Source organism: Contarinia nasturtii, unplaced genomic scaffold (genome assembly GCF_009176525.2).
Source record: "Contarinia nasturtii isolate CC-2019 unplaced genomic scaffold, AAFC_CNas_1.1 Cnas_scaffold_864, whole genome shotgun sequence".
Taxonomy (NCBI): Eukaryota; Metazoa; Arthropoda; class Insecta; order Diptera; family Cecidomyiidae; genus Contarinia; species Contarinia nasturtii.
In genome coordinates, this window is record NW_022198211.1 from 3,308,689 (window position 1) to 3,334,953 (window position 26,265).

Below are 26,265 nucleotides of genomic sequence, written 5' to 3' on the forward strand. Positions count from 1 at the left end.
GTGTGATATGAATTTATATTAATTCTTCAGCTCGAATATTACCATATCAGCGCCTGTGTCGACCTGAATTACAGAGCGGGAGCAATCACGTCTATGATTCATGCCATTTATTTAGTGCGAATGGCGTAAGCAGAAATACAAAAAAATTTCCCCCATTAAATGTGATACTTTTTTCCACTCAAAAACACGTGTATTTCAGAGTATACACTATACATACGCACGCATCGTTGCTACATCCGGTATCACATATAAAATCTGCAATTAATATCCCAAAAAATTGCAGAGAAAAAAATGATTCATGCAGAAACTATTCCGTTATTTGTTGAATATAAATGAAGCAACCAATTTTCTGGTTTTAGAAAAATTGCAAATGCAAACCGATCTCTTTCAATCGATATGGGTTTTTTTCATTACTCCATTGTTTTGTCCATACATAGAAATTGAATGTGTGTAAAATGCGGATGCGAATGTTTCTGGCATGATGTAATTATAGACTGTGACCACCATACAGTCAATCAATCGAAATATTCCACCCGACGAAAATCGATTATTATTTCACGCACTCGAGCAATTTTCAAATCAAAAACTAAGTGAGCCGAACATGCAAATGAAAATATCATTTGACATGTGTGTGCATGTGTTTGCGCAAGCCTTTGCATTGTTTTATCAACTGCAAAACCGCAATGGTTAAACATCACGGAACATTATTTAAAACAGTTTCGAGATGAAATTCGCGCGCCGAGAAAACGGTCAGAAAAAAAATATGTGTGAGTACAATGTGGACGAAAAACTGTACCAGCGAATGAAAGAGATAACTTTGGCACAAAACGAAATTCGATAATCGCAGTCAAAACCACACAATTGCAGCAATGTCGATTCTGCCGTTGATGCTGCTGATCCATATATATATGCAGAGAAAGAGGTATCATGCTTAAATCATTTTGCTCACAGTGTGTTCTGTACACCTTTCTCCCTTTTTCTTCTTTATTTCTTTCGAAAAACACCGGCATTCGAAGCTCACTTGTATGACAATTTATAAATGTATATGGTGCTCATTGAATCTTGGTGCCGCGCGTATCGCTGAATGTTTGTTTTGCTTTCATACTATTTTGCTGCATCACTTTCTTTCTCTTTTGTTAAAAAACTTTCGTTTCGTCGACGAATACACAAACACACATTTACCTACCGGCGTCATTCGAAACGATTGACCAAAATGTATACGTCGAACGGTGCACGCATTTCACACACACACACACTCAATGATCTGATCTTTTTTTCACATATATTGAGAAATGCTGTCGACATACAGCTATACACGTATTGATGCGAACAGTTGCACAGCAGCGGCAACAACAATGATGACGGTGATGATGATGATGATGGTTGGAGGTTGAGTGGAGTTGGTATACGAAACAACAACGAACAACAAAAAAATAGTGTATTCCATACCGACACACAAAATTCATGCAAACATTGGGCTTCGAGAGAGCTGCTTTCGTCAAAACCCCGTACCTATAATAATGTGTACATATCCATAATGTAGCGGCATTTTAAATTTGTCTCTTGAACTAAACGGAACATTAGCAACGAGAAAGAAACCAACAGTTGCGCACATAAACGCAGCGGGATTATTGTGTGTGTTTATTTTTATTTAGAGTTTTATATCTGAATTATTTGTATAATATTTATTTTCGGACCATTGAAAGCTGGCGGTTTTACAAAGTGCATTTTATGGTGTTACGTAAAAAGATTCCGCGAAATAAAAATCAAGCAGTGAATTTTGGATCAGGCAACGAGATAAGCCAGAGAAAAAAAATAACATAAAGAAAACAAACGTGTCAAATAGAACACTTACAAACGGACAAACAGCATTTGCAGCAGAACTGTGTGTATATGCATTCGTTTAGTACTCGGAACTATCACTTGATGCATTAAGGAAAGTGACTTCATCCGGATGTCAGACCATTTATTTTCGGGCTAGACAACACGTTTACGTTCGCGAATTTATCTATATAAAGTGCATCTCTGAATACAAAATTCGGTTTAACACTCACACCAAACAATTTTCATTGTGTAAAAACATTTTGAAATTTAAGCGCTGAAGATTTTAACACAGACATTTGAATCAAACTCAAACGAGAGTAAAGTCAACTTAAAATTCCATAGTTCTCATTGTTAGGAGACTTCCTCGCATTTAAATCGCATGTTCTCTGTGACAAAATATAGTGTGTGATCGAGGGAGAAAGAGAAAACATTTGTCGAACGAACTATCAAGTGTGCGTACATACGTGATAGTGTTTAAAAACGTTGCCAGCAATCAACAGCAGTAAAAACAATTTTGGATATAAATTTTGTTGTGCAAAAATCACCATCCAAAAAATGGTATGTGTAAAGCTTCCTATATTGTCCATTAATTTCACTAATCTCGTATATCGGGATATACTATATTCGGGGAAATGTTTTCGGTCCGATGGTGTCTACGTGTGTCGATATATTTCGATTTGTCGTGTGAATAAGCGAACAAGAGTTGAGTTGTTATTGTTGTTCGCGTGCTGTTTCGCGAAACATGCAATTGGCTTTGTTCGAACGCTCAAATGCATCTGCAAGTGATTTCCGTGGTTCACATTCACAGAATGATGTTTGTTTTCGAGCTCATCTGGTGCAATTGCATAGCGGTATGTCGCATTGCAACATACCGCTAGCAGAATGGTGTGTTTGTGTCGCAGCGAATTTGTCCGAAAATAGAAAATTGATTTCGTGCATTGTCGCTCAAACGCTTTACTCTAGAAGTGTTATTTACCATAATTTTGTGTGCATTTGTTAAAGTATAATGTCCGGGTGCGTAACAATTCGGTCGGGTTTTTTCCTCTTATTTTCTCTTGTTGCGATTTTGTGATCGCTTGTTTGTCGTTTAATTATGATGATTTTCCATTTGATTTCTTCTCGAAATGACCATTTATGTGTGGTATTTGTGATTTGTTAACAAAAGCACTGTGAGATGCATGTGTGTGTGAATGTTTAAAACCTCATCCATTTGTTCTGCATTTGCCATTGAAATCAAAACCATGTATCGCTGTGAACATGTCGTTCAAAATGTGCATACAATCTTGCTCTTGCCATCTCTTTATCAGCAACTTAGCATCAGACTTGATCTGTCCATTTTAAATTGTACACTACCGAAACGTAATATTTTGTCATATTCGGACTCGAATCGAATCGCACGGTGAAATTGTGCCTATCATTTTGAAAATTGATGATTGTCACCGCATTCGGTATTCAACATCAATTGCCACAAATGTTGTTCATTTTGACTCACATTGAACATCATTGTCGTTCAATTTTTTTTTGCTTCGCATTCTCGTTCCCATAAATTCGCGTTGCATTCGATATAATCAAGATAGAAGTGAAAACGTGCGCACATTGCTGTCTATCGTTGTCGTGTGGTGTTTTGCATTGTGTGCGTACCTGTTTGTCGTGTTAAAGTTTCTGTTGTTTGATAATTTCTACTAATCCGTTCGTTATTTTCGCTCATTTATTCTGCAATTTGTGTTGATCGCTTGTTATGATTAATCGCAATTGCAAATCGATGTATACAAAAGCATACGCGCACGCAAATTTAGAAAATGTACACACAACAAAATGCGTTAATATCTTTTTTTTACCGTGTGTGTGTGTGTGTCTGATATCTTAATAAGTCTGTGTGTCTAATAATCACTACGTAGACCTGTTCTGTCTATTCGCTTGCGGGCCACAATCACTTCAAATCGCATCACGAGAATATAAAATCGAATTCAGATTCGATTTGTAATTGACGTGTGGTTTTTCAATTAAAGAAAATTTTATGTAATTCATTTCCCCCACAACCGTCTGCATCTCTCTTTTGAACAAAATCGCAATTCGAATGACAAAACCAGTTCTATGAAAAAGAGATAAGACATTTAATGCGTGCACAAACGCATATTTCTTCTTTTTTCCACTATAACTTGCTCATTTAAATGGTCGAGAGTATATTTTGAGTGAAGAGTTTATGATTTAAAAACGGTAGCTATTAAAATATCTCGTGTAAATTGGTTCACTGTCAAGCTCAAGTTCAACGTATATCATTCGCCTCTTTTTGAGTGTGTGTTGTGTTTGACACACGACGAGTATTTATTTGTCGTCGCTGTTGAACGCATTGAATTTTTGGCTTTCACAATATCAAAACAGTTATCAACATCATAAATCTTCACTTTGGATGGGCTCTGCTCTGACACATAGAAATAAAATGAGAAAAAAAAGATATTCGTGAATTGAGCTCCACTTTTGGTTGTTTTATTTTATTTAAAATGTGCAAAAACAAAAACGAATCACATGAAATGCACCAGAAAAAATCCGGTCCATGATGTCGGATTTGGAAAAAAGATCAAACGCAATAGATAACGGAGAAAAGAGCTCTATAAACCTAATAGAATGTATGCCATCGTACATCGTAGTGTATATTAGATTGATGGCACGCACTAAATTACATGACAAATAGCTAGAACAATAGAGCGTCTAAAATCAGATCAACTTTTAAAATAATTGAAAAGATTTTTCATGGAACACCATGAATTTCGGTAACATTTATATTCCAGTATTTCCAGTACTAGTTAAGCTTAAAATGTCTATATTGTCGATGTTGTGACTCATAATATACAACAAAAAAGTGACCGGATGCGAATTGAGAAAATATTTAGCGCTTCAAAATGAATATTCAACATCATGAAAGTGAACCATTGATTTGCGTCAAATCGATTAATTTCTCAAAATGAGATTGTTTTTATTCCTTTTTGCTTCATTCACTGCATCAATGGAATTAGTGGAATTCATTTGCTGTGGCCATTTGTGGAATGAGATATTGTTCAATCAATAAAACTGCTGATTTAAATTTTTTTCACTCTCTCCCTCATTTCATCTTAGCTTCACATAAACAAAAGATTGAGCATTTATCGAGCACATTTTACACAAAAAACCGTATATGTTTTTTCTTCTCTTCACATTTAAGATTCTAATCGAAAACTGAAAATAAATTTAGAGTTTGTTTTATGAATTAAGACTGTGTGCATTCGCATTCGTATGTGTGTTTTCTTAAGCAAGTTTTCTTTTCACTTGCTTTGTTGACCATCATTGTTCATTATTAATTCCACGTTTATTGTCGATTTTTGTTCGCTTCGAACTACTCTTAAACTATTCGAACACATTGTAATTAACTTGAACTCGTGCTCTCTTGGTCTTTTCGGTTTGTATCACGCGCGCGCGCACACACAACAGCCACGCGGTAAAGATAGTCCATTCGGTCTTGGTGTCTATACTTCATTCACATTTTGTTTGACTCTTTCTTTCGTTTTACAGCGTTTTACAGGTCTTGACTAATGGAGTTAATGTTTAATCTTAATAAAATAATAGTAAGTTGCGAGCACCTTTTTTCGCTCGCAGCAATTTTTGTCTTCAATCGACCTTACTTCTTTCTCTCTCTCTCTGGCTCTCTTTGCCAAAGTTGTGCTCACAGCTCACATACTAATATTCGCTTATTTATTCACATTTTAGCTCATACTTTGCCTTCAATCTTATATATCTTTATAAATGTGTACACTGTGAGCTGCTGTTTATTTTGGATTTCATCGAGATCGATAGTATTTTTTTCGGTTCCGTTTACATATTTTTCTTTTTTCCATTTCGAACGGGAGAAAGTTAACGGGCACAATTTTTAAGGTGTATTGCTTATGGATGTTGTCAATAAAGTAAAGCAAATGTGTGATAAATGGCTAAATGCAGCTTCACAGACACCCGCTAGATGTGTTTATTTGTAAGAAATAGATAGGGAGAGAGAGAGAGAGAGTAAAAATGGCGAAAACCATATAAATATATTCATGCGAATGATAAATGATATCGCGAAACTCTTGACTAACTGTATCAACGTATTAATGTCAACGAAAAATCCATTCCATCAATCAATACATCGAAGAAAACAACAAAATCCACCGGAGTTTTTTTTCCAATCACCCAAAATCAAGAATAGAAAAGTTTGCTCTCTTTGTTATGCATCCAAGAAATCTCTTAATAAAACATTTCGAATCGATTGTGATCGATTGATGGTGTATGGTTCTTGAAATTCATTCTTTATCAAGAGCTCCAAGAAGTATATTTAATTCAATAACAAGTTGGAGTGCGTATGAAGCTTTTATTTGAGAGTATGTACGTTCAACTCTTGTCCATATTTGATTTGAAACTTTTTGGCAAACAGCCCTAAGTGCTCAAGTATTAACAACAGTCGAGACTGTAATACTTTTCTTTCTCTTTAATTAAATGAGTGATATACTGAACGCCATACACCTTTCCATAGCATTGTTTCTGCCTATTGCTGCCAATCAAAGAAGGTCGATTCGATAGGACGTACATTCGTGCATGCATCAGATATGGCCCATAAAATTCGGGATTTAATTTGTATTTCGCATACAAATGATCTGACATATGTTTTTTTTTGTTACATGCAATTCGCACAATAAATATACAGAAATTGCATCAATCGGAGCGCATCGCATATGTAGAAGCAAAGTTTCGTAATACATTGCAATTTAGAGCCTAAAAACTTTTTAAAAAGTAAATCGAGACTAAGGTCGTTCTCTTAGTCTATTTTATGCTACTTTATGACATCAACTTCTATGTTTAATATTTAAGTGGGTTTTTGTTGTCATCGTTTCTGTCGACAGTACGGAACTTGAACTAACATCGTTCATTCACTTCGTATTATGCGATACAGATTGCTCGCATACATCATTTATTCTTCGGGTAAGTTGGGTAATTTTGTTTTTTCGTTACCTTAGTTGTCGTCTTTTTGTTTTTTTTTTTTGCACAGTCAGTAATAAATCATGGTTTGCGCTAATTCTTCAAACAAAGACAAAAAAAAACATACACTCTCGCAGATCGGTATCATATTGGAACGTCTGTATGCCATTTTTTTCTCTCTCTCTTGAAATTCGGTTTGACACCGTTTGTTCCGTCTTGTTTTTCGCTTTGTTCAATTCGTCATTTGTTTGCACAACGCGCTTATATGTCTCGATTGGTCGAACTTGGTACAGCACGAATTTTTCACTATGTTTACCGATGTTTCTCTTCTGGTTTCGTGAATGCATCATTAGCATTTTTATGAGTTTTCAGCACATGTTTTTTCTTCATATTCTTCATTTTTTTGTTATTTATTTATTTATCATTTGTTTACCTTTGCTGCTTCACTTTGTTGTCAGCGAGCACGCGCACGTTGTTTTTTTTTATTCGTTTCGGATTGTATACACTTTCTGTGCATATTAGTATGATGGCGCGTTGGTTTGAGCGACACATTTTTTTTATTCCTTCTGTATTATGTATATGTACTTTTTCTCTCTTCTTTTTCTGTTCTCGTTTGATGTTTGATTTCCATTCAGATTATTCAAATTAGGTCGAGGCAAAGCATTCTTGCAAAATTGTCAAGCGAGAGTATGATGATATAGAGTAACGATGGCAGTGGAGAGACTCGAATGAGGAAAAAAGAGAAAACGCTGTGTGTGTGTGTTCATTTGAATTTCATTAACGATACAATAGCTGCAGTTATCGCTTGAACAATTTCGAATAATGGGTGCCGTTTAATTTGATGCTTTTGTGCGTAATTGCAAATCAATCACCATTTTTAATGCACAAAATATTCTGTTTCTTTTTTCTCACACTTTTTTTCTTTTTGCTCCCCGATTATTATTTTAATGAAATTCAAACTGTTCGACATTTTTCTTCGACACTCGTCTGCTACAACTCGGTAAGCTGGTTGGTTCCGTGTGTTAATTTGATGTTAGAAAGTAAGAATTTGCGACGATTGCAAATTGTATGAAAGCGCGTGCCCATAATCAAAATCGATCAGCGAAAACTGTCGAAAAACTCCATCTCGCGAACGAAATATAAAATCGATTATTTTCTGAATTGCATACGCAAACGATATACGTTTAAATTTTCTCGTACGCCTATTTACCTAACGAACTGTTTGTGTGGCGCGTAAAGTGCAAAACATCTGGTTATCAAAAATAAAAGTGGTTTTGAATCATTTTATTGCTTGCTTCTATGCGAAAATTACTTAATTTAATCACAGGCTCCATTTTTATTTCTTTTCTACGCTCGTCTCTTTTAATTTAATACCGTTGCAATTATTTCAATGTTTTTTCCCTCTCTCTCTTTTGTTCCGTGATTGTCATTTCACTGACGAACTGTTTCGAATTGCCGATTTTCGCTCTTACTTTAACTCAAACGATAATTTCGTGCTATTTTAAATGACGATACTTCTTTGCATTTTTTTTCTTCTTATAATCACACAAAGTGAATGAAATCTTTTTTCCCTTTCTCAGACTCAACATTATAGAGACCAAGTTCAAGCATTTTTTTTCTTCTTTCGTTGTTACACTCATCGAAGGTGTGAATGAAAATTAAGAGTATAAAAAAAAGATTATCAGTTTCCTTTGATTTGAGTTAAGAAACACTGAGAAATGACGAAATAAATGGAATTAAAAGCGCCACGCCAAGCAATACAATCACAAAGACCAACAGTGCTATCAATTTAATATATAATTAAATCAACATTTTTACCCGCATCCATTCGCAGAGGTGGTAATTGGAACATGGGTCCAACTGCTTCATTATTGGCTTTAGTTTGAAAAAAAAATCTATTATTGTTGCGCAAATTGCATTCATACATAAATGAACGGGAACCATTTTAAACGGAAACGAAATGCAAAGATATTAAATTATAATTTAATAATTTCGAAAAATGATAAAAAAAACACACGCACACATAACAATAAACAATTCCAACGATGTGTTCCGTATTTATGTAGTGCAGGTTGAGAAGAACAAAGAGAGTGAGATGAGAGAAGCTATTGTACAATGCACACACGGCTAATGCATAACTCTTCAAAAAATTCCCATGAAATTCGTTTGGTGTTTGTTCACAGAGATCGAAACAGATTACATGAATGCAACTTTGTTGTGCTTGCAAGCAACAACAAAAAAAACAGACAGACTGACTGGCAGTTTCTTTTTCGCGTGACTATTTTGTCTTATATATTATACAAGATAAAACAAAAGATATAATAAATCGGTTTTTGACAGCTTATCAAACCATTGAACGAACGATAGGGCCGAACAGATTTTGGGAAGTAAAGCAAAGAAATTGACGTAGTGTATCGTTAATTAAGTTATCGCTAACGGTAATTGCGTATTGTTACAATTTCCAACTGGCTGCATTTACGATGAATCTTCTGCTGTCTGTGTTTTTATGTGATAGAAGCAATTAGTTCTGTGAACAATAATTTTAAGGTTGTTGTCGCATCATGTTCGAATTGAAAATTTCCTCAACTAATTTTACCCAATTTTAAACTGGAAAAAAAGAATTTCGTCCCAATGTTGTTGAACAATTGAGTAATATATTTTATTTCTGAAAACTATTACAATTGGCATGTTCGGTTCTTTTAATTTGAAATTTATGTTGCGAAATCAATCATTTTACAAACTTACGTCTTCCGTGCGCAAAAGTAAGTTGCTGGTGTGTTGGCGCCAACTCGGCTCGTTGTTGATATTTTAATTGTTTGGAATTTTATGATATCGCCGCCACTGCTGTCGCTGAAATGTTCCCATGTCACATTGTGCATTGTCTTTGTTCGACTGGCCAATACACCTACAATCAAAAATATTTTGCAAATGGCTCATTTGATTTTTAATTACAAATGGTGTTTCACGGAATCAAGAAAAAAAAATACGTGTTTTAATTCTTTTTTTGGTGTGCGTCACATGATTACATGATTTGTTTTTTTACGTTGGTCTATGTTGCATACCACACAACGCCACACAACGACGAGAGACACGATCTGAACATAAATTCACTCATAAACAATTACTAAATTATTCAATTATTATGTGAGAAAGAAATATAAAAAAGTATAATTTTTTTGCAATGCTTTTTTATCTAAAATTGTATGGAAAAATCTTCATTTTGCGTGTATCAATGTTTTTATAGTAAACGAACATGAAAAAATGATACAAAAATATTTAATTTTATCGAATTCGTGAATCTGTTATGAAATATTACAACTAAATACACATCATTCATGTCCAAATGAATTTTTCCAGTAATCATACTGCAGCAGTGGTGATTTTCAAATTCGATATTAAAATTGAGGCTTATCACATAATTACGTTGACAAAAGTGCAAACAATTCATCAAGAGATATTTTCAAAAATATTCATGCTAATCCAATTAGTATTATTAAATGCACTTTCTCCCCCGACCACATAATATTTAGATGAAGCAAATATTATTTTCGATTCGTTCTTCATGAAAAATTCATTAAAATTTGATTTATTCCCGAATTTAAGCATTAATTAAACCAAAATTATTAAACATTAAATATTTACTTGTAAATCGAGTCCAAAAGAAAAAAAAATTATGAAATTCTAGTCGATTTTAAATATAATTTAATAGTGGTAATCAAAGCCAAAACCAACCTTTTCTCTGTGGTAATTCGATCCTTTCATCAATAATTTCCGCGTATTTCAGGTGCATTTAAATTATATTTCGATGCTATGTTTGTCACGCTGTTTGACTTTACAAAACCATGTCTAATCAATGATATAATTTTATGCAAACTTTCCGGAAACGCTGTGTGTATTAATAAACCACAACGCATTTTGTAACGATAATAACCGCATACAGTGCGTTGTAACACGGTTTGCCGAAGATTTGAACGGATATTGGTTTTATTTATCTAACAATGTCGGTGCAAACAGTAAATTTTGTAAAGCCAAACTTGGTTTGCATCGGCATTTATCAAAAACAATGCAAATTTTATGGCATGCTTTATTTGTATTTATCACTCTCTGTCTCTATTCGCATTATGTGTATGTGTTTTTTGAATTGAAATGTTTTACATCAAAATATTTGCCCATCGAATGCACAATGAAAAGTTTTAACTCTAATTTCTCTGTCAGTTGTTCGGCGTGTGTGTGACGTTACCGTAGCCGCCTGCGAAAAATTCGCGATTCATTACAGATATAACATTGACTCATTAATTGCAATAGAATTTATAATACAAACTCTACAGCATCATCGAAAAACAATTGTACAAATTTCATCGATATTTTTTGGCGTTAAGCCTCTTGCGAGAATTTACATTTATACAAATGAATCGGCAAACATTAAAACAAAGTAATTTCATTGGTTTTAGCCATAGATTTTGTTTCTGTTTTACATCACACATAATTTGTCGAATTCCATTTGCCGAAAGATATGTTTGTTGTCTATTATCGAAATGTATGACATATCAAATGGCAGTTGATTGGAATAATAATGACGAGAACAAAAAAGGCTTAAATTTACATAAATGCCCTATTCAATTTTTGACAGATTAAAATTAAAATATGCAGATTTTTGAATAAAGCAGTAAATTATAGTCTTTTGTTTGGAGAAAATGTAGTAGAAAAGAAGGACTTTTTTTTTAACTTTGACAAAAACCGAATATATATTTGTTGATGTTAAATATATTTATTTTTCTTTGAAGCTCACCATTTGTACGTCATGTTTTACTCCGGAGAATTTTTTGGGTTCGGTTTGTGTTGATGACAGAAACTTACATAATAAATTCATCTAACACCTGTGACTTTTTGTTTGAGAGAAAAGAGTATGAAATTATATCGCGCCACTCATTATCATGAAAATTGTCGCACCTATGCCGTACGTGCCATCGAAAAAATGAAGCATGAACAATTTGAATGTTTATGAATATACATTCAAAATCATACGACACATAGCGCTATTAATATCACAGCACCGTTCAAAATCTATGCGCTCTGAAATATCGGTGTCTGTCATCACCTTTTGTTAAGTGTATGTAAATGCACGAGTCTATATAATAATACCAATTTAACAATTAACACATCGTAAAAAGCATTTGGTCGCGCCTGATTGTGATTTCTAATCGCCAAATGCCATAATCATTCATAATTACGGATAGTTTTATGGATTACGTACCACACCGATATGTGAAAAACAACAGCGATTCCTCGAATGTTCACATAAAAAATGGAAAAAAGGCCAGGCAAAAAAATTGAATGTGCACTTGCTTTCAATGAAATACGTGGAATTCGTCTAATTTGCGATTTTCGCATAAATTGAGATTAAATCCAAACGTTTGCGAATATATTTTCATAGAATTATTAGACATCGGGGATAGTTTTAAAAAGTGAATTAGTTCAAATGAAAAATAAGCGATACCACGTCAAAGCAGTCAAATCGCTTGAACATGCAGATGCATAATAATGATGTTCATATGAATACGATAAATCTGACAGATCTTGATAGGTTGGCGACCACAAAGAGCAAATTACCATATGAATTTTATGGTTATTTTTGGTTGTTGTTATGATTCGACACCGAAAAAATGCCGATATTTTACATTCGTAAAATACAGACAACATTTGTGTCGGGCATTCAAAATGAAAGAAAAAGTCACTTTGCAGCAACACACAACGGCACTCACAACATGTTTGCATACAGTGAGATACACGGTGAAAGTGAATCTTGGTGTTTACACAATTGCCTATATACTTTCTGTTCATTTTCTATCTTCGTGTCTGTTTCTGCTTCTGCCTTTGGTTTTATCATTATTCGTCGCAGTATTTTATCGGTATTTTTGATTGGTCTCTGGTACATAGCTGCGCTACACATTTGTTCGTTCTTCATTAAAGTTGGGCTACAAAAAAGTGACACCGAACAACAACAACAACAACAGCAACAACAAAGGAGCCGCCATGAAAATGGTCGGCTTTGGCTTGCATACGCACATTTGTCAATAATACAGCGACACACTTTAAAATTCGGCGCTTTGCTATTTTGCGAACATTTTACGTGTGAACGTACCAAACCATAATGAAGTAAAAGGAGCACGTGTGAATATGACACTCAAAAGTTTGGTGTTCAATATCTCATTGCTTTTTATTGCAATGTCTGACCAATATCCGATTCGATGAACAACAGATAAAGTGAAAATTGAAAGTCAGCAAATGCCACTCTCAAACAGTAGATGTAGACGACTTCCTCGTTTTTTTTTGATGAAATTTATAGCTCGAAAAGGAAACCATTCGATCGTTTTGTTGCCAAATGTACATCACGCATTCCAACCAGAATCGACCGAATTTTTTTGTTTATATAAACAAAAAAATGGAAAAACAACTCGCACATCATCATGCACTCTCATATATCAATAAAAAAAGTTTGAAAGGTGTCGCTTAACACGTTAAAAACATGTGCTTAACTTGATTATTGCATTTAATTTAGAGTGCTTGTTTGATGTGTATGGCACACTGTTTGCATCATTGTGAAAAATGCTGATCATGATTGAAATTTGATGCTCAACCGTTTTGCAATTCATGAGCACAAAGAATATTTTTGCTGCAGCGGCGTGTTCATCAACATGATTTTATTACAAATTCAACTGTTAACCAGTTATACGTTTTGCTCTATTAGTTTCCAAATTGACATATGACACATAACAACAACATAAAAAAACTCCCATCGAAATTAATGGAATTTGTGCCTCTCATTCATTCGGTGTAAATGATGAAAAACTATTTGGTTTATTTCGGTCTTGTTTTGTGTGCCAACATTCGTTTTGTGTTTGTTTTCACATTCGATGAGCGTAAGCATCATCGAAAATGTGTAAAATTTTCATCCAAATGGAGTACAACAACTGGCCAAACGTTCTACATACAAATGAGAAATTTTTATTTGGCCAAATTCAACCGAATTTTTCGGAATGAATTGAATAAAAAAATATGTGAAAAAAAGACAGATAATGATTCATTCATGGTTGCTATAGGTGATTCGTGTATGAGTCTGTGATTGCATCATGTGCATATTTGGTTTGATGCTGTTTCCATGCCGAATGCTGTAAGCTCGTCAGCGTAAAATTCCGCAAATTTTAATCAGAGTTTTCGGTGTATATTTTTTCGGTCGATTTGATTCTTTGGTGGTCAAACGAATTCATTTAAATCAAACAGTTCTGCAAACAAATCATTTTAATCATTGCATTTCGAATTTTCTCTCGTTTTTCGAATCGTTTTCATATATATTTTTTTAAATATAATTTTTAATTAAAGGAAAATAATATCAATCGTAATAAAATACACTGCAAAGTACAAATGGCAAATTCAATATTGCAACCGAAAAGATTGAACAATTTTTTATTTAAATATTTTATGGGGATTTTAAACGGTCAAGAAATGAAGAAATTCGTTTGAAAACAAACAGTTTCTCATATTCCAAGAAAAATAATTAACAAAACAAAAATTGCAATGATTCGGTCGAGAAAATGTCTGTAAAAAAGGTTGACCGAGTCGTCGCCGTCACAGATTTCAGTGCAATGAAGTCTTTGACTAAAAAATAGAAATCTCAATGCAATAATCTAGGTCCATTTTATTCAAATTGCCCGGCCAACTTGCATAATATCGCCCACAACATCTACCTTACAATGAATGTATGGCAAAGAGATTTTTTCTATACACATCTTATATGAATAGGCGCCGAGATAATGTATGATCGTTAGCTAATTGTAGATAAACAACGTAACGCTTTTCAACACCAATTTATCACATTTAATTGAAAACAAAAGATCTGTTACAACATCCACAATGTATGTATGCTGCTAATTATCTAGCCCCATTGTTTGCATGTATATTGTGTATATTAAATCAGCAAAATCGAGAAGAAGAAAAAGAAGAAAAAGAAGAAAAAGAAGAAAAATTGCAAATAGCTCGTGCACTTTCTTTTTGTTAAAAATAATAATATCAATTAAACGATATGACCGAAACATAAATTGAATTAAGTTTATAATAAAGAAAAAGGTAGCAACAACCTGCATCTAATCGATTTTGTTAGATAATATATACTACAGATTTGAGTTTGAGGTGCACCATTGCCATCAGTTCCATACATTCACAAACATTCGGAAAAAGTGTCTTCAAAGCGCTGCCAAAGATGCGCTACAAAAGATAGAAGAAAAAAATCGTGTTCGGAACACACAGTTTCTCAAATGAATCGGCTAATTATTATCGGACGAGCGAAAAACTTTCCGCAAGCGCGCGCTCATTGAAATCGGGAACGATATAAAATGTTGGGCAAAGTGAAAGAAAATTCACATCGTCATTAGTTCGGTAGTGATCTGGTTCATTATATAAAATGATTATGGTGAATTTTTCACACAAACGAGATGAAATAAAAACGCACGCGGTTAATCTTTTAAAAATAATTACACAAATAGCGGTGGTGGCAAGAACGAAAAATAAAACAACTACAAAACTTAAGCTTCCCAATTTGTTTCACTTTTTTCACCTCATTGTGCGCAAGACATAAAATAGGAAAAAATTCTTTTTGCGTGAAAAACTTCTTCTTTCTGCGTCTGCAACAGAAAACACACATTTTCAACAAACACTAACGACGTCTTTAAAGCCGAACAAAAATACGTTCAAAGTAATTGGAATTTAGCATTGATTTCGCTTTATGTTTCCTCTATACATCTCTCTCTCTCTCTCTCTCTCTCTCTCTCTCTGTATGCACCCGTTCATTTTTTGTCCGTTTTTGCAATCTTTAAAAATTCCGTGCTGTTTTTCTTCAGATTGAAACAACCAAGAAATTCTAAGTAATTAGATACGAACATTGAACACTGCAACAGAGATCGAACGAAAGAAAGAATATAAAATTGAAAATCCATTGGAAAAAGTTTTCTCGCGCAATTTTGAATCTGAAACGAAATTTATGAATACGCAGAGGTGCGCCAAAATCGTATTTCGAACTCAATTTTTGCTATTCACGTTTCGATTTAAATCCAATTTAATGCAGATTTCTACCACCAAGACGATTTCGCTTTGAATTTCAAATAGCCAACTTTTGCCACAGCAGCATCTCAACGAATGAACTTGAGTGGTTTTGTTGCAGCACAAAAATCGTTGATTCCAATCATTTTCTTTTCGTGTGAAAAAAAGTACGACATAAAGAAATATTAATATTGAATCAAAAGAAGTTTTATTCTGTTCAATTTAAAGTGAATTCTTTCAATTTTATGAGGAAGAAACAAAGAAAGAATGAGACAACGATTGGAAACGCTGTAGTTCAGTGTTTAATTGAGTAGGGCGGCGCCACCGTCTATACATACAAATGTCCATTTAAATCAGTGCCATCTACGCTGAAACATACTTTTGGTTGAAAATAAAACGCCATCATATTCCGATATTGGAATGAGAATGATGAGGACCGGGGAATAAAAAACTGTTTTGATTTTTTTTGCATTTGATGCGCGTACACGATTCGATAACAATTAAAGAAATTGGTTTTAAAATAAAAGTTGAAAAGACAAAACTTTCATTCGCTGTTCAAATCGAAGTGAGTCTACCTTTCTGGGTGCAAAGTTCGCAAAGAATTAAGTGCTAGTAATAAAGTCTCACTATTTTAGCATAATTCAATTTTTAAATGAGTCACATTGCGCGTACCCCATCACATTACATGAAACGTCATGCTCTGCCAATTAGTAATTTCCAAGAATTTGTTGCCATATAACAGAGCAATGAAATGTGTGCTTAACAATGCAATCGGCGTATATATTTCGATGTTTGATATGCTTTACATTCACAATGTAAGCGTTTTGCTTGACGGCAACGTGTCGAGACAACGCAATTTTTTATGTTTGTTTCTGCCACCACTTTGAATGACGCTATTTTTGCATTTTTATGACAAATAAATTTAAATGATGATCAAGTTATTTACTTAGAGCAGAAATGTGTTTTTGACGTTTCGTTGTATAAATTAAGACAACGTTCACGCTCAAGTGCATTGGTCTTTCGGTACATAGTCTTGTCGCATGATTTATGCATTCATCGTCAAAACGATGGCCAAACGCCCAGAAAAAAAGCAAGCTCTTTTTTTCGCTATCATTGGTTTGAGCCAGTTCAAGTGTGCTTTCATTTTGATTAATTTGAAACTTTTATTTCACCAGGCAAAATTGAAATAAATTCAGTTTTCCAAACGATTTAACATAAAATGAAATGAGAAATAGTTCACACATATAATCAATAAGTGCGCTCGAACAGTGTTGTCTACAGTTGGAAATGTTATACTTGGAATGTTAAGTGTCTATCTCTTTCGTCAAAGCACCACTCGGTTGTGTTCGTCTGTAAACATAAATGGATATTCCAGAGTGAAAAGATGTTAATGAAATTCATTTGAATTGCAACAAGAAATAGAGAGAGAGAGAGAGAAAAAAAGCGACGAGAGCAAATGAGTTGTATGGCCATCGGCAAAATGGTGTTTTTTTCTTTCTTTATTTAGAAAACTTATAACTCACAGAGAGAGAGAGATAGAGAGATAATATTTGAAATGTTTCGCTGAGTTTTTCTGTGCATTAGCATTCCACATTTCTTTACTTCTCACTCACTCAGTGGTTGCTTAATTAAAAATGCCGTCGAAATAGTCATCTGAAAAATGTTGAGTGTGAAGCATTCCATTGGTGAAATGCACCACGAGAAAAATGAAAATACACAAATGTTGAAATAAATAAAAATTAAATACGAAAAATATTTTTTCGTTATAATATAGCAAAGGAAAACAGTCGGCGATAGTGAGTGCGGATTATAAGTCAAGAAAATTTCAAGTGATTCTACTGGTCATTCACCAGCACTGAGTCGACTTGGTGTGATTGTGACGAACCCAAAGCTATGGCACTGTAATTTGAATCTTTAGACTGTAGAGATGCGAAAAGACCTTGTTCGATGTACTAAAATTTAAGTTAAATATTCATTAACGCTTTGAGATTATGATGTGTGTGTGTGTGTGCGTGTGTTGAGCAGCGGCAATCCACCAACATGATGAGATGACATTGCGAAAAGAACATAGCGACAATGGCAACGACTACGACGTCCAAAAACTTTCTATTTTTGCACATTTCCGAATATTTTAACACCATAAACTTTGAGCGCGCAATAATTATACGGGTGCAGTATAAGTATTTCACATGAACTGTGCCATAAAAACGTTTTGCAATTTTAAAATTCGTTTGGTGAGCCCAATTTTATTGTACTCCACCGCCGCCGCCGCCACAAAAAAAAAACGCAAAAACATTATCTTCTATCGGCTTTGTTATTTCCATTTGATGTGTGCGAGTGTCAGTACTTTGGCCTTCAGTATTTGAAAATGAAAAATATTTTGATGTGAAAATTATACCGTAGAACAAAAAAAAACCCAACTCGATTACACAACATAAACGAAAACTGAACGCAAAAAAGTACATTAAATGAACCATAGTGGCCACCACAATGACAAAATAAAAGATGAAAGCGATGTGATACATTTTGATGATGCACTTTTAGCAGTCGGTTCGGTTCATCACACAAACAACACTTATTGTAAAATACATATCGTTTATTTACTTTATCTGTGTGAATCACCCATGAATACCTGGATGAATAAACACACACTGGCAACAAAAATTAACTATTATCACATTTTGCAATTGAATGGTAACGTCGTAGCTGGTGTTAGACGGATGTGGCTTTTGAACGAAGCAACACATAAACCACATCAAATTAACCTACTTGAATACACACACTTAGTTAATGAAATACACGTTATTTGAGAAGTGAAACTTGATACAGAAAAGATCTTATTATTAGGCATAAAAGCCCGGGAATTTGGGTTAATATCCAAGCAATTTCACAAATGATAATTTACATTCGAACACAATATTAACACCCGAATACTTTATCCAAATATAAACGAAATGATCCCTTAAATTACAAGGCGATTTAATAAATTGCAGCATTGCTAATAATTGTATTACTGTACAATTTATGAATGGTTACTCAATAAACGTAAATACACAGACAAAGAGAATGAAATACAGTTACAAATGGTATAATTGCTGTAACAGGCATCATCGCTTGTGCTAAAAAAAGACAATTAATTTTCATTTAACATTGATATTACTTGGCTTGTTCTTCTTCATTCATATGATACATCTGAACCAAGCACGTTGAAAGATGTTACCGCAAATGTTTAGCTGAGCAATATTCATGATGGTTTAATAACATTTAAGTCTCTGAAATATCGAAGAGAATTCAGATTGAATCGTTTGCTCATGTCATTAATTTTTTAAGTCTTCTTCAAAGTGTGCGTCAATCAACACGAATATAAATCATACATTTGCAAAGCCATATAGCATAAATATACTCAACACATTATGTTAATGGAGTAACATATACATTGAAAATATGTGCTCTTATTATTTATGATTAGCTGCCACGAGTGGTTTACTGTTTTATTGCCCGATTTCAGTTTCGGCAGGTGAAACAGCGAAATGATGTGATTAAAACGGCTTTCTCTTACATATTTCATGAATGACGTATTACGTCAATTCATGCTTGAAAGCGAAATACCCTTTCATTGAAGCATTGAACCGCGTTAACCACTTTAACATCATCTATTAGAGATTTTTCTTTTCAAATTTCTTCAGAATTTCAAAGTAAGCCAACATTCGGTTCAACAAATTCATTTTTTCTCTCGAATATTCAACGAAATATCAACTTTTCAAAATAATGAGCCAGCCTTCATGGCCATGACTGGGTGTAATCCGAAGATTGGGGGGCGCATCTTCATCAGTGTCGCATAGAACGTATTTCCACGTTCAAAGAAAACATACAATCGAATAAAATATACATCGAATCTGAAGATTTCACTCATTTGACTTGATTTAACTCAAAACGTAATTGCTTAAATGAATGTTACGTAATTCTGGTTAAAATAAAAGAAAATGACGTCGATAAATTGATGAAAACTTCCAACTGTGAGAAATGACTCAATCAATATGGCATCAAAATGAATGCTTCAATTACATCACGGAAAGACTGTTTTCATTTTTCTTCTGGCTTGGCTTACGTGTATTCGAACACGGTAAGCTTCACAACGACAATTTGTAGAATAAAAAAGTCATCGAATGGGAATCAATCTTAAGCTTCGACTCAAGTTAAAAGGCATCAAGACCGAATAATATGTAGCATAAATTATTAACAAAGAACACACGACAGCATCAAATTAAAACGATTCGAAAGAGAGATCACGAACTGCAGCACGAATCGACACATAAATGGTTTCGTTGTGCAACCATGCAGAATATTCTTCTGTCAAAAGACATGCCTTGTTGTAATTCTCTTTTCTAGATTTATTAATTAATTTTTTTTGTCTATTTTCTGTATTGATGGAACTTTGCGTAATGACTTGAAGCGAATGGAGTCAATTATATGGTCGCTTAAATAAATGTTTTCCACGTACCACGTGATTTAAGTATTTCAGAGAGGAAAGACAATAGTTTTCAACACAACTAACGCGGATAATTATATATTTACGTTGATTGCATGATTTCGTCTTGTTTAAATGGGATCCAAAATGCCGCTTACTTCATACTCAGCTACCCATTGTCATGTTTCATTTGCGAACGAAGGAAAAATTATACATTTCGAAAAAAAAAAACAATTGATTTTCGGTTGAGTTTTTAATCGGCTAGCAATTTATATGAATTAGATTTAAAAGCCAAGATAATTGCGATTACGGATTTGTTTGATTGAATTCAAGCAATTGCTTAACGATGGTATCGAGATTGAGCATGCCCAAGGGTTTATTTCTGTTCAACAATGAAAATTAACAAACAAAAGAGGAAATTGATATTTTTCCCTCAAATCTTTGTCCATTTCGCATCTATGAAATCAATGTGTGATTGATCATTTACAGCTACTTCCAAACCGCACATATTTTATTGATCACAACAAATCTCTTTTCGATTGTGTAAATCTATTTTTCACTTGATGCTACCATATATTTTCTTTGTCGCTCTCTTGTTCGATTTGAATTCATGCTTGTCATTTTCAGTCTATGATTGTGAAGTTTTTTTCTTCTGGTACATGGTTGAGCGTTGAAAAAGAAAATACCGAAAGAGCGTACAAATCAATCATGTAATGTTATTCAATTGAATTGGTTATATTCATGAAGATCAATGAAAATGAAATGGACAACGAACGAAGCGACCGAGGAAAAACGAATTTTTATCCGAACTAAGTACAATAAATTATCTCAATTTGGAAAAAAGCGAATCTGGTTCCGTATGTACACGACACGAAAAAAAAAACATCATCATCGAAGAAAGGTAGTTATTGTGTTATGTAAAAAATAGGGTCTTCTTTGCTGGATGAATTCGGACCATACTCGAGTTCAAATTCCATTTAATTATAGAGGTTTTATTCTTAACTACATCTTGTTCGTTATTTTAACCAACAATTGTGTTGCGTTTTATTTTTTATTTTTTGCTTTGTCACTTCAATACAATGAAGATGATTTCGTATGCTTGGTCATCATCGGTGCTTTCGCTTTCAATTCGCTAAAGTTCACTTGATGTGTGCCTGTGCCTGTGTGTGTGAGAGTGAGTCATGTTCTACAATGCTAATTTTTTACAAGACCTTTCTTGTAAATCTATTTCGATCCTCTTTAACTGTGTTCACTTTTTTCTGTGCTGTCTATCCGTTTGCATGTGCGTGCGACCGCTTCATTTCATATACTTTCTTTTGCGCTGATTTACACGCGGAATTGTTTCGAAATGAAGCTGCAATTGTGTTCCATGAAATATCACTTGCGGCACACTACACATCCGCATACTATACGTATTTAATGTGCGAACGACAACAAGTTGCTTTGTTTGGATAATAATAATCTTCGGAAATGTCGGTGTAATCCACGAAAAGTGGTTTGTTATTAGATGGATGATTTCATTCATTGTGTTCGGGGTCCAATGAATTGATCGGCTAGACACAAAAATAATATTGGGTGACTCAATAACAATGATATTTCGCGTATCGGATGTGAAACGCATGAATTGACTCAATAAGATACAAACCCGGCAATTTAGCATTTGCCGATGGCAATTTTCATTTTTCTTTTGATTTTTTTTTACATGCGCAAATCTCTTCTTTTTCGTACTTGGAGATTTTGCAGTTGCGCTCGCACACGAGCACAAACAACTTTCACTAATTACTCATACTTTTGTGTGTTCGACCGGGAATGGGCCAAACGAAAACGAAATCGAATCATGACGGTTTATCAATTGAATTGAACACTCGAATTGAGATGAAGTAATAAACACAAACAAAAGAAATTTTACCCGAAAAAATGAATTTCAAGTTTTTTCGCACTGAAATCGACAAACGAACATTTCTTTTGAGCTCAAACGAATATCAAACAGAGAGACCACATTCACTTTTCTCTCTCTTTCCCATTATATTTGTAATGACTGATTTTTAATTAACCAAAATAATTTCTTTTCGTTTAATTTCAGGCATTTCGAGCAATTATGGTATTTTGCGCATTGGCATTGCCAATGACCAACGCAGTAATTAACACAAATTCGATCGAATCAAAAATTGAACGACGAGAAGCGTTCCAAACTTACGGGCCACCGCCAATACAATCACAACCACAACAACAAACTATTGTTTTGCCAACACCCGTTTATGGAGCACCGGCAATCGGAAAATATCCACCACCCCCACCGGAAAGACCACCACTACCGTCCAAGGAATATGGTATGTACATCAACTAATTGATAATAGAGTAATCCTAGGAATATAATCACTATTTATTCAAGATAAATTGAGGAATTTAAATGTAGAGCGAAAAATTTAATTCGATCATGAAAACTTAGAAAATATCATTATTTTTTTACATGCACAGGAATTCCAGTCCGTCAGTATGGACCCCCCAAGGTGCAAATTGAATACGGCGCCCCACCAGTGGCCCAGTCACATCAACAAATCCAAACAAATAATCATCGGCATCAACAAGTTATAAATCATAATAGCCAAAATAGTTTGTCCTTTTTCGATCAAATAAAAGAAACCTTTGGATTTGGATCGTCGGGCAATCAACCACCACATCAATCGTATGGACCACCACCACAAGCACCCATCAACCATTTTACACCGCCAAAAGTGTATACTAAATACGGAGTACCATCAAAACCACAATTTATATCAAAACCGCCTACAATCTATGGTATGTACTATTCAATGTTATTTAGTGAAAGTCGTTTATTTTGAATGAAAAAGACGACAAGTAAAAACTTTCTGAGCTAAAACAGAACATTAAATCTGTAGTATCAAAACAGATAAAAAAAAAATATGACAAAAATATGACAAAAAATAATTTACCCCAAAAACTGAAATAAATTTAAACGCACGAATGATTTTATAGGCCCTCCACAGTCAAAACCTCACACCAATTACGGTCCACCAAAGCAATATCAACCACCCGTACAATTGAAGCCATTTTACGGTCCCCCAATTAAGCCAGCTGTTAACTTCAAGCCCCAGCAACCACAACCACAAATTCGGCAACCTCTTCCTGGATACGGTGTACCCGTATTTCAGTCAATACCGTCATTCTCGCACCAACAATCAATCCCTTCGTTCCCAAAGCCAATCAAGGGAGCTGGTTGTGATGGTTGGAAACCAATTCCCGGTCCATCGTTTGGCTCACAATCCATTGGACACAGTGGCTCCGCTTCAATTCCAGCAATTCAACCCGAAAATGTGTACTTGCCACCACAATCAAATCCACCTGTCGAATCAACTTTCTCAATTCAACCCGAAAACACTTATGAAGTGCCACAATTAAATACTCATACTGTCCCTGAATCCGTACTCACTGTTCATCCAGATAATACGTATTTGCCACCAGTAGCAAATTCACTTCATGTTGCCGATTCAAGCCTTGCCGTCCATCCACTGCCAACGAATCTTCAACTTCCAGTTGCCGAAGCGACCAGTTTTCACAATGACGTAAATTTGGGATCAAACATTGCATCAGGCTTGGGATTGACAAGCATTAATGTTGTTAAAAGCGAAGGAATTGAGGTTTGTATGATTTTATCCAGAAATAAATTATTCTAAACAGCAATAATTTTTAATTATTTTAATTGGACGCTAATCAATTGAATATTCTGTGTCTCTTTTACAGCTTTCAAATAACTTTGTAGATTCATACTCATTGCCACCAGCAGATTCGTTTGCACCAAACTTTCATAAGAGACCGCCAACTGGTTTAACGCCGCCCAATTCATTCCCATATCCGTTGAGTTTTAAACGTCCAATTCACGTGAGTGCACCACGACATCCAGTTTCATTCAGACCACCAGTGCCACAAGGTTTACTCGAAAGTATCGGTCAATCTGTACAACATCAAGATCAATTCGGTGTTAAAATTCGTCCACAATCAAATGTTTACCTACCACCTCCAACCAATGAAATTCCACCACCACTAGGTTTGTTTTAAAATTAATGGATTTGAGCTTAATTAGTTATAACTTACCAGTTGCTTTTCGCATCAATGCTCAAAATGGTAAATACATAAATTTCGATTTGATTCATTTGCTATTTAGGTCACAATTCATTGCCATTAGCGCCAGCCGTTCCATTCCATTCGGGTCCACCAAAGGGTAATCTCTTCGACCATCAATTTGTGTATTCTCCATCACCATGTAGTCACGGTCCAAATTTAGCTGGTGGACATTATGCTAGTAGCTCAAATCAATTTGGATCAATTCCACAATTGCAAACGGTCTATGGTGTGCCAAACAATCAAGCGTTAGACGTTAGTCAATCGAGTAGTTTTGAAATTGCACAAAATTCCGGAAATCAAGGATTGCTCACCAGTTATGGGCCACCTGCATCCGGAAATCCAGCCGATAGTTTTGCACATGGTAGTCAAAAATCACTGACAACCGTTCAAATCGATAGTGTAAATAGTAGTGTAACAAGCAATGTAAAACACGAACCAATCGACACTCTACCAGGTCTTTCATCATCAGGCTTAGATATTATATCAGCACAAAAATCCGTTAACATTGAAATACCTGTTCAAGGTCAACATGGTTCATATTCGTTGCAATTCCAAGCTGCAGACCCGTTAGCTAGTCAAAATAATGAAATTGATACACCTGATCACCAAAAGTTGTTGGACCAAGGGCTATTACAATCGATATTATCAGCCATCGAACAACCAAAATCTACCGATCAATCATCAACAAACGAAAGCCTAGATAACCATCCGGATGTTAATGAATTTGCACAGAGTACAATTGGCCAAGAGACATTAGCCGAAGTTAAAGCCGAATAAATAGCATTTACAAGTATTCAAACACAAAAAAAGAGCTGGGAATTGCAAATATACAATTCTATTGAATAAAAAAGAGGAATGCAATGAATGATGTGGATGTGAAAAAAGAAGCAGCGCCAATGTTGTTAGCTTAAATTATTCTGTATGTTAAACAATGTAACAACATGAAAAGGGGCAACAGCGACAACTCAATGCAAAGTTGTGTGGATTGAATGTGAAACGAGCTAATGGTGAGTAAACGAGCGAATGAACGAATGAATGTGTGTGTGCATGTAAATGCGATTGCAAGACAGTTCAAAAACCAATTTATTTATTTTCTTCTAACCATTTTTTTTACATTTTATTTAGAAAATATATATTTTATTAAATGGGGACACTTTGTATTACATGTAGACATTTTTTTAATAGATGAGAAAAGAGAAGAATAAACGAAGTATTAAGTAGAAGCAGAAAATAAAGGGAAGAACGAACGAAGACAACAATTGTAGTTTTACCGTTGCCATAAATTTAGAAGAGTTATTATTGTAAATGCAAACTGAAAGTGAATAGAGCATTTTATGTTATAGGAATGGCACATATATACACACTCACACACATATATACAGCCACGATCGTGGTCAGTCGTTGGTCAAACGTGTGTTGCACACATGTGAATGGGGTATTTTTTTGTTTGATTCGTGCATTAAATGGACATGAAAATAAATTGGGTAAAGAATTCGATTGTTTTGATTTTACCATTTTTGGCCTTTGACTTTGCCGCATCGTGCTTTTTTGTCCTCATTTTTATCTTTTCAATTAAAGTCTCGTTTTTACTACTCAAACTGTTGTAATTATCATATGTATTGCAAATGTAAAATTCAACAATATATACTTAGGTTATAAGACTGTTAATATTAAATTATAAATTCGTGTTGTAGATCTTATGACATAAAACTACATATAAATTTTAATTGAATAAAGAACAGAAAACTACCGTAAAA

At 34.4% G+C, this 26,265-nt stretch overlaps 1 protein-coding gene across 1 annotated transcript; it reads left to right on the forward strand.

The window, feature by feature from the left end:
• The first annotated feature begins 1,559 nt into the window (after positions 1-1,559).
• On the forward strand, positions 1,560-26,265 carry LOC116342535 (proline-rich extensin-like protein EPR1). The gene is made up of 6 exons (XM_031770193.1): positions 1,560-2,382; positions 22,449-22,695; positions 22,844-23,164; positions 23,363-24,024; positions 24,128-24,431; positions 24,549-26,265. Exons 1-6 carry the CDS (start codon positions 2,380-2,382, stop codon positions 25,283-25,285), a joined length of 2,274 nt encoding a protein of 757 aa, XP_031626053.1. The 5' UTR covers positions 1,560-2,379; the 3' UTR covers positions 25,286-26,265.